Here is a 10,690-nt window from a genome sequence, read left to right on the forward strand (position 1 = left end):
GGGGAGATAAGAATTTTGTATGGTTTGTATAGAACTGCTTTTTCTGTTCAGAAATTAATTTTAAACCCTAGATTGTAAGAAATTAAAAATGCATTTGTAGGGAGGGGCTGTTTCTACAGGGCATGGGCATGTTTATGAGCACACAATCTACTGCAGTCTGTGTGGCATATATTGGCAAAGAATTAAAAATTTAAACAGGAGACCCCAGTGGCAGCAATCTTAGCGATTGCAAAATAAACCACATTTCTGAAAAACAAACAAAAAAACAACACTTTATTTGAATTGAACTAAATTTTGAGTCCAGTATGACCCACTGTTGTCCATTCAGTTGAGGTCTTGTCTCATGCAGTGAAAAATGCTTTGAAGTATCTTGGTTAAATCCCTCTCTATCAATACTTTGTTTTAAAGTTATGAAGCAAGTCATGTATTGAGCAATTTGCAGTGAACTGATGTGGCACTAAGATGCTTTCCTATTAGATCTTTGCATAGGAAAGCTGACGAGCAGCAGACTTGTGTAATATGGCACATAAAGGAAAATGTTGAGACTTCCATTTTTATTAGAATTAAAGCAGAGAACAGGCTTGTTCACCATAGCTGCACCTCCTCCTTCCTGCAGCCCTCCCCAATTTCAAACACTTTAGTAACTTGTTTTCATTTTGTAATAATGTAAATGTACAGGTTGTATTGCTTTCTGAGCATCTGACAAAGGCTGAAATACTTTTTTTATTCTATTAGTCTAAAGACATTTTTTTTTAAAACCATTGTGATCATTTACCTGTGTTGTGTGGAAACAAGACTCACGTTTCATTGAGAATTGTGTGAGCTTACTTAATGCAGAGTAGAGGTTCCCAGCTTCCTTTGTTAGTCACCTTTGCTGTGGCATTGGTATATAAAATGCTTCTCTAATGCTTTTTTCCTTGTCTTATCTTGCTATCCTTGGGCATGGCTACCATCCCTTTTTAATGTGTATATTTAATTCCCTTGTCCTCTTCTATCTGTTGACTTTTATTTTCTGTATTTTTTGAAATTTCTATTTAATATTTGTAGCATTTTTCTGTGCCCTTCCAGTGGTTCACATACTTTTCCCCACTCAGCAGAAGACTGCCTATTGGTCACAGTATATCTAAGTGTGTTAGATGCTTGTGTTGCCAGGCTGCTGCTTGATCCTGCAGCCCTGTGTATTAATTGTGTATTTGACTTTGAGCTGATCTGGGTGAAGAACGGGAATATAGATGGCTTCAAAGGAACAGCCTGCCAGTTTCCCAGTTGCCATAAAAACACATTCGGAATGAGAGGCAGATGGTGCATGTGGTTTTATGCAGCTCTTGCCCCCTAGTCCAGCTCTTTGTCATGCCATTTTCTTCATAATTTCAGATTAGTTTTGCACTCAGGTTGCAAATGCTAGCTTTCAGAGTGCCCCTCCAGATTTCCTTTTTGGCAGCTCATTTGGCTAATATGCTGGAAATCCACTTGCTGAATCCAGTAATAATCCTTTCAATGCTCACCCAAGTAGTTCTAGTACAGGAGTAGTCAATAGTCAAACAGCGGACCAAATCCAGACTGCCAGATGCTTTTCAGCGGATCCCGCAATCTTTTTATTCACTTATTTTTTTAAATTATTTTCTCGAGTCTGGACGTTGACTATACCTTGACTAATAAATTTGACCTTGACCCTCCTCCCCACCCCAAAAAAAAAGAAAAGAAAAACTACCCCTATTCTACTATGCGGAGTTGGCTCTTAAAGCTAGTGCACATAATCTAAAGTTTTTTGGGGTGGGGTGGGCAGGGATTGACAATCATTTATTGTTGGATTCTGTTTCTAGGCTAGATACTAACTTTGAGAATACTTTTCTGAACATTTAAATTTTAATTTTTCACATATGTAAACCATTGAGAGTAAGAGCTTTTCCGCTTTAAGGGTATTAATGTAACTCTTGTGTTTTTGTCAGGTTGTGAAGGAACTGAGCAAATACACAAACCAATTTAGAATCTTGGCTCTAAGTGCCACACCGGGCAGTGACACAAAGGTGAGTCGAGTACTGCATTAGTGGACTGAGAATTAGAGTGGCTTCAATGTTTCCTACATTTATCCCTTCATTATATCTTGTCTGAAATTAGATTGTAAACTCTCCAGAGCAAAAACCCTGGCTTCTTTGTACAGTGAAGTGCCTAGTATATTTTTGTGTGCTAAAAAATAATACATGATAAACTTGCAGTTGCTTGTACTGATTGAAAAGAATGTGTGCTCAAAGTAAAATAGTTTTTACTCTATCCAGCACAATGTGTCTGGACAATTAAGGCTGGAATTTTCAGAGTTTAAGGCAATTGGGCACCTTACTCTTTAAAATAAAAGTAAAGTGCTTTCCTTATATGAAGTTTCCCAAATTATTTCTACTTAAAAATTAAGTACTGAACATGAAAATAATGTATTTAGGAAATAAGTTTGATACTATTCAGTTTTTTTTTCCCTCTCTATCCTGTATACACTGTATCTGGAAATGCAAGAAAGTTCTGTGTTTCCATGCTGTCTCCTGACAGTTAGTTCATTTTGGGATTTAATAGAAACAAAGCAATCTGGCTTAGGTTGACAGTGCTTCACTAACCCCATTGCAAGTAGGCATAGCATCCCACAGTTAATAACACTTAGTGCTATTGATACACTATCCTGTACATGGGGACATTATAAAAAAACCACCATAATAGAAGGAGAAATTTCCACATGCGGTCTACAATGCTTCCTACTTTGATTGTGTTGGCACTTCCCATTTTATGAATTATATTAGCTTTCTGATAGAAATCTTTGATTAAAATACTTCAGATAAATTGCTTATTTGATCCAAGAAAAAAAAATTAACTGAGACTCATGGCAGTGCTTACCTAAGGCTTGGTATTGTAATGGCAGTTTTCATCTGTAGTTCAGCTCATTTGAGCAAAATGCTATTATCCTTTTGCTTACACCTTTTCCTCTGGATCTCCTTTCCACATTAGCATGCTTTCTATGCTGACCTCTTTGCATCCATAGTGTTTCATCCTTTTTTTTTTCCCCCCACCCACCTTCTTACACAGAGCCCCCCAGAAGAGTGATCATCACATGAGTGTTGGTCTCTTGGCAGCAGCAGTTTGATTAGAATTGCATGATCCCAGTCAGGCACAAATGGCTTCTGCAGCAGTGTTAATGTTGCTGTACAGTACTAGTCTGAATATGTTATGCTACCTTCTCCCAAATAATATCAGAGGAAAGAAGGAACTCCCAAACTCATATTTATAATGTCACAAATTATCTCTCTCATATTAATGCACTTGTATGTACTGGACTACTGGCCTGATGAGGTGGAGCAAGGGAGAGTTATGGCAGCTAATACAGACATAGTTTTTATAGCAAAACTTTTAACAAATGGTGCTAGAATAGTTCTAACTCAAGTATTTTTTCTTATTGCTATTTTAATGATTATTTTACTTGCTATATATATGATGTGATAGGGCATTTTCCTGACTACATTGTTTTGTCTTATGTTTAAAATGGCTGAAATGATAAATCGGCCCCTAGTTGTAGTGGAGACTGCTGAAAAATGAGTTGCTGTCTGCAGATCCCTCAATACAGGTAATGTTTCTTTGCTATTTCAAACAGTTTTACAGGCCCTGTGTTGATAACTTTCACGTATCTTTGATTTACAGCAGTGAGATGACATTAAGAAACATACACTCTGTAAAACACTCTTTTTCTGTGACTTCTTCATAGGCTGTACAGGAAGTTATTTCCAACCTATTGATATCGCAGATAGAGCTGTGTTCTGAAGATTCCCCAGATATTCAGCCTTACTCTCATGAGCGACAAGTTGAAAAATTTGTTGTTCCACTTGGTAAAGAACTAGCAGAAATTCAGAATGCTTACATCAGGGTGAGTTACTCCTTTTTTTTTTTTTTACTATTAAAGAGCTCATGTCCCTATAGAAATAGTAATCCATGTCGTTAATGCTTCTAAATACTAAGACAAGTACTCTGTTAAGCTAACTTACATTATTTATGCAGTTGGCTTTTTGCTTATATTTAGCTCAGATAGTAAAACAGAATGGCCAACTTCACTTTTGTTACTACTGTATCACTTAATGCTTCTGATTCACTTGCTTCAAGTTTTTGTTTGGCTTCACAACGGCATGAGGTAATGTTTAATTTTAAACTTTGATTAAAATAAAAAAAAAATCTAGTTATATGGTGTCTTACTCCATTAAGAAACTTGCAAAACCTACATTTGAGCCTAAACTAAATTGACAGCTTATTTTAAGTGGGTTGGTGTAAGAGTATTAACATGATGGGTACAATTCTCAAGCTATCCATTTCATTGCTATACTTGCACAAAAGTTATTCCTATACTATGAGTATTGAATCAAATGCTTGTCTTTCTTCCTGTAAAAATGTAACTTTTGATTTAGCTGCTTTGTAAGTGTACTGCTAAATAGATTTTTTCTTCTTTAAAAAGTATTGCCTAGCAAAAAATTATTACAAACTGTATGGTTGAGAAGCTGACTGAGGTGGTATTCTTCACCGATGAGTAATCTGTTCAAATACAATCCAGGTTAGCAATGGACAGAAGTGGCTGCCAACTGATGGCTGTTCAGTGGCCTGTCTGTTCTCAGTCAGGTTCTATTAGACAGATGTCTGCATCACAAAAGTAATCATTTATAATTGGCATCTTGTTGGACTTCTTTAATAAGAAAAACAAAAGTAGTAGTATTGTCGTGTTTTATACAGAAGTTTTATCTTTGTGAAGAAAAGTTATATAGAGAATAATAGTTCTTACAGAATGAGCAAATAAGCAATCTGCTAGTTATGAATTTCAGATTCCTTAACTTAAAAACGGAGGCTCTTTCAAGAAATCATCAGGTATTTATTAATGGATGGGGCTTATACATGTTCAAAGTTGCTAGATTTAGTAACATGTTTTCTCCAAATGTTGTGTTTTTTTTTTTTTTTTAAAGTGGTCATCCACCGTGTTGTTGAAGGGGTAGTTTGCTTTCCATGTTAACGATAAGTTTTGTTAAGGTCTATGTGAAGAGTCCTATTAAGTGTCTGAAGAACATTTTCTTATTTGTACAACTTTAGATTTAGGACAGAGCTTTTAACTTGGAGCTATTTTCAGATCTTTAATCTTAGAGATTAATCTCCATGAGACAGTCAAACTGATTTAATTAAATTAAGTTTTAAACCTGTGCAAACCTTAACTCATTTTGGCTTAAACATAGCTTATTTTGGTTTAATTTAAATCCATTTAGAGCAGATTTAAGCTAAACTGAAACAAGTGTCCACCATAAATTTGTATCAGTTTAAACCAGTGTAGTTTCTATGTGTAGACCAAACTTTATTTTCTGTAATGGGTGCCAGTATGCTTTCAGTCATGTGTTAATTTACTTTTTGGATTTGGCACTGAGAACTTGAGGTTTTTATTGTTTTGATTTGGAATGTAAGATGTCTTTTGTACCTACACTAAGCATAGTTGCAGTGAAGGAGGTAGGAGAGTGAAAGGGTACTGCACCAGTTTTCTTCAGCATTCTACTTGTAGAATACATAGGCAGGCTAAATGCCTCAGATGGCACAGGAGACTGGCTCAGGTTACTCCAGTATCCTTTCAGGGATATAGTATGCACTCTCCTTGCACTTGTGCATCACTTCTTTCAAAAGAGGATGGAGCCATGACCCTGCTGGCCCTCACGGTGTCTCTCGCACTGGCACTTAGCCTTCCTGGGCCCTTGCACTCCCTGAGGACAGGTTTGTGGTTTCCCTGATAGGTGTACAAGAGGAAGAGCTCCTTCCGTCCTCCTCCAGGGCCAGTCACTATCGCAGCATTTTCAAGTATACATGGTGATGGGGCAAGGGAGGGAAAACATTTTAATGTGCACACATGACACTCTTTATTAAATGCCTTTTGTGGTGTGTGTGGTGTTTTTTGTGTGTGTGTTGTTTTTTTTTAACAATTAATTCTAAAACATCCTATGTTGTTTATTCTCACTGTTGGATCTTTGGCCTCCTGTGGGAATCATGGGAAACTCACTCTTAAGATTTTGTGACCCTCTGCAGCTATTGTTATTAAAGACTTGTATTATAATAGTACTGAGATTCCCAACTAACATCAGGGCATCTCTGTGCTAGGCACTTTTCAGACACATAGTAGGAGACCTTCCCCACACTGAAGAGCATACTGCAGCTGGAGATGCAATTCCTATTTTGGATAGATGTTCGCACGCTAGCTTTGATTGTGCTAACATGCTAAAAATAGCAGTATAGCTGCAGTGGTGCAAGCGGCAGCATGGGCTAGCTGCCAGTGTGTGTGCCTAGGGTCTTGGTTGGGATTGTACTTAAGTGGCTAGACTGTGCTGCCTCCCACACCACTGCAACTATTTTTAGCAAGTTAGCTTAGTCAAAGCTAGCATATCCACATCTACCCTAGCTGGGAATTACACCTCTAGCTGCACGGTAGGTGTACCCTCAAATAGCAGTTCCAGGCTGACAGCTTCTAGGTAGCAAAGTCATAAGACTACTTGTACATACACCTCTACTCCAATATAACACTAATTCGGATATAATGCAGTAAAACAGCTCTCCGGGGGGGAGGGGTGGGGGCGCGCAGGGCTGCGCGCTCCAGTGGATCAAAGCAAGTTCGATATAACGCGGTTTGATCTATAACGCGGTAAGATTTTTTGACTCCCAAGGACAGCATTATACCGGGGTAGAGGTGTACTAGTTCCATATTTTCAAGCTGGGCAAGGAGTGTGTGGCTTGTTATTAGAAAGCTAGTTTAAAAAGCCTTTTGGTTTTTAATCTTTACCAATTTACACCTTAGACTAACTGGTCCTTGTAGATGTAGAATTATACCTTTTATGATTTTGCTGTTTCATTGCTAGCTATGCTTTGGATTCAAGGTGATCTGCAAAGGTGCACAACTAGATTCTGAAGTAGAACAGAGTTCTGAAAAGCTTTTTTTGAAAAGTCAGCTTGTTTTATGTCTTTTTCTGACTATGCCGCTAAGAAACTAGTAGGATGACATCACAGCAACAAGGAAATAAAATCTGATTGACACTGTTTAATGCTTTTTAACAATTCTTGTCCTTCAAATAGTTTGGAGAAAAGTCTGAACTCCACATTTCAATTAAGAGCTCCCAACAAGTTCTCAGCAAAACCTTGCAAGGCCAGAGTAGACATATATGGGTTAAATAAAATTTCTCAGCATCTGTAAGCATAGATTAGATGTCCAGGTTTTTTAAAAAAAATACTGGTATATGCGTTCTAATCATATAATGTGCTTGAAAAGTTAGACCAATGTGCACCATGCACAATAAAATCTGAAGCTTTATTTATGACAATCTGTAACATTAAACAAGACACAAGTTTCAGAGAAAGTGAAGGACAGCGTAAAACAAGCTACAGCAGTAATGCAACAAAGCTGGGAAAATCCCACTGTAGTTCTGTAGTTAAACAGTTATTTTTGTAAAAGTAAATAAGCAAGGCCCTGAGTTTCACAGTAACTGGATTAAACTTCTTAGGCACTAATACTGGTTTGAAAAGTACAAAGTAGACAGGGCAACAATGTTTCAGTATTAAGGCAGAAATATTTAAACTGCCGGGGTATGATCAGAGGGGTACAGTTTTGTTAGCTGCTTTTAACAATGTATTGTGTCCAAACTATTTAAACAGTTTGAGGAAGTACAGTAGAACCGCAGAGTTACAAACATCCGAGTTACGAACTGACCAGTCAACTACACACCTCATTTGGAACAGGAAGTACACAATCAGGCAGCAGCAGAGATTGGGGGAAGGAGAAGCAACTACGTTACAGTTCTGTGTTAAACATAAACTACTTTAAAAAAAAAAAAAGGGGGGGGGGAAGCATTTTTCTTCATAGTAAAGTTTCAAAGCTGTATTAAGTCAATGTTCAGTTGTAAACTTTTGATAGAACAACAGTAATGTTTGGTTCAGAGTTATGAACATTGCAGAGTAGCAAACAACTTCCATTCCTGAGGTGTTCGTAACTCTGAGATTCTACTGTATAGCAATAGGAACATCATAAAATGTCTACCCAGATAATGGGAAGCAGGTACCAGAGCATGACAAATGTGAATTTTCTGACTTGTTAAAAATGTATTCCCCAGCCTCCTCAAATGTTAGTATGTAAGAATAGCAAGATTTCAATAAGCTTAATCAATGTTCCTATAAAATATGCTTTTTTATAGATTTGAGTATAAATGAGGAAACTGTCTCCTAGCAGCTACTAGTGTATTGGCCATCTATAGAAATAATATAGTTTTCCATAGCCATACAGTGTACCTTCAAACTTGAAATTTAATTGGTGCTTCTAGCATCTTAAGCAATCTAACACAACTCATAATAAATACTAATGTTCTACATTAATCCATAGTTTTACAGAAAATGACACTGTACATTTTACTGCAGTTTTCAGGGTATTGAAGAACACACATTCAGATACCGTGTGAAGATTTTTCTGTAGCTTATACATTAACAGGAATGTTTTTATGTGACCTTTCTTGACACCCACAAAAGTAGTTAAATAGTTCTGTAACTGAACTGAAAACTGCATAACAACTGAGACTTGTTTGAGGTTTTATTTGCTCTGTAGATTAAATGAAAACTGATGCTTTCAGACTATAGGCATTAATTGTTTCCCATAGTTTTATGAAGTTTGAATTGCCAAAACCAACATGTTTTGATAATATTACTATTGAGTAATCAAAATGCAAAAGTTTTCAGTGTCTGCCAGGAAATCTTGGTTAAGCTATTTCTCCCCTTTCCTGTATTTCCCACGTATGTGAATTGGTTGGACAGAAACTGAAATCTAACTAAAAGCAGCAAAGAGTCTTGTGGCACCTTATAGACTAACAGACGTTTTGGAGCATGAGCTTTCGTGGGTGAATACCCACTTCGTCGGATGCAAGTGGGTATTCACCCACGAAAGCTCATGCTCCAAAACGTCTGTTAGTCTATAAGGTGCCACAAGACTCTTTGCTGCTTTTACAGATCCAGACTAACACGGCTACCCCTCTGATACTTGAAATCTAACTGCATCTTTGGATCCTGTAATGAAACTCATAGATCTGTATAAGCTATATATTTACACTTAATATAACTTAAGATATCTTTGAGACACTGGGGAAAAGCTTATAATATGTAGCTATTTAAAGGAAAGCTGGTGTGAAATATTCTAATCAGTAAATAACTGTAAATCACTAAATGGGAAACTGCCGGTTTTACAACTGGATGCAAAGTAAGACTGAATCTCTCTAAAAGCTGCTAGCAGTACCCAGGAAAAATTCACGGAGTTATAGGACTTGAGACAGGTAGCTTCCCCATTCCCTTTTCTTACTATTCATTCTCTTTCCTCACCTCTGCTCCCGCTTCTTTCTTTTTCTCCTTTCTCTCCCTGTGTTCCCTAGGTATCTCTTGTAGGGAGCCGCCACAAGATGGCAATTTGATCATACACTTGAGCAGATCTGCCATTAACATTTCATTGAGTCAAGGCAATTTTTGTGAGGAAAAATTCAGGCAAACCAGTACACTTGTAATTTTCATGGTATTCTTTAAATATTTGGGTGAAAGGAGGGGTTAGCTTTTACAGTTGTGAAATCAACCAAAATGTTTTAATATAATAAAACATATTTTGGAAAAACAGTTAAGATATTGAAAAGCAAAGTTTCAAAGTATATTGTTTCAGCCCTAGTCTGTCAAATTAAGCTCTTTCTGGAAAGTATAATTCTGTAACATTCAGACATGTCCCACTGAGACATAAACTGTATTCACTGTGATTGGAGGTACTGAAACAAATGTCATCTAAAAACAACTACTTTGAAAATTCTTTTAATGTATCTAATACATATTGTATACAGTTAACCACTGAACTTTTCCCGTGAATACACTTTTTCAGTTGTAATGTGATGAACTTCTTACTGGGTTTCAGAATAAGTCTGTGTGCTAGCTATCATAGCAATGTAGAGCTGGAAGGGCCTTTGGGAGGTCATCAAGTCCAATGCCCTGCGCTCAGGCAGGCCCAAATAAACCTAGACCATCTCTGACAGGTGGTTGTCCTACTTGTTAAAAACCTCCAGTGATGGGGATTCTACAACCTCTCTTGGAAGCCTGTTCCAGAGCTTAACTACCATTATAGTTTTCCTAATATCTAACCTAAATCTCCCTTGCTGGAGATTAACACCATTAGTACTTGTCCTGCCTTCAGTGGTCATGGAGAGCAATTGATCACCTTCCGCTATAACAGACGTTAACCTATTTGATGACTGTTATCAGATTCCCCCTTATTAGTCTTTTCTCAAGACTAACCATGCCCAGTTTTTGTAACTTTTCCTCATAAATTAGGTTTTCTAAACCTTTTATCATTTTTGTTGCTCTGTTCTGGATTTTCCAGTTTGTCCACATCTTTTCTGAAGTGTGGCACCCAGAATTGGACACACTACTCCGGTTGAGGACTCACTAGAGCCTCATAGAGTGGGACAGTTATCTCCTATGTCTTAAATATGACAACCCTGTTAATGAATTCCAGAATATTAGCATTTTTTTGCAACAGTATCCCATTGTTTACTTGTATTCAATTTGTGGTCCACTATAACTCCCAGATCTTTCTCAACAGTAGTGCCACTTAGCCAGTTATTTCCCACTTTGTAGTTGTGCATTT

The 10,690-nt window shown here is 37.2% G+C and overlaps 1 protein-coding gene across 3 annotated transcripts in view; it reads left to right on the top strand.

Annotated features, from left to right (window-relative positions):
- Positions 1-10,690, top strand: part of FANCM (FA complementation group M) — a 174,236-nt gene that overhangs the window by 13,891 nt on the left and 149,655 nt on the right. For all 3 annotated transcript variants that reach the window (XM_039535883.1, XM_039535881.1, XM_039535882.1), the window contains exons 3-4: positions 1,950-2,027; positions 3,740-3,898. In XM_039535883.1, the coding sequence (XP_039391817.1) occupies positions 1,950-2,027; positions 3,740-3,898 (237 nt within the window). The remainder of the gene's footprint in view (positions 1-1,949; positions 2,028-3,739; positions 3,899-10,690) is intronic.

Source organism: Mauremys reevesii, linkage group 4 (assembly GCF_016161935.1).
Source record: "Mauremys reevesii isolate NIE-2019 linkage group 4, ASM1616193v1, whole genome shotgun sequence".
In the NCBI taxonomy this organism is placed as follows: domain Eukaryota; kingdom Metazoa; phylum Chordata; order Testudines; family Geoemydidae; genus Mauremys; species Mauremys reevesii.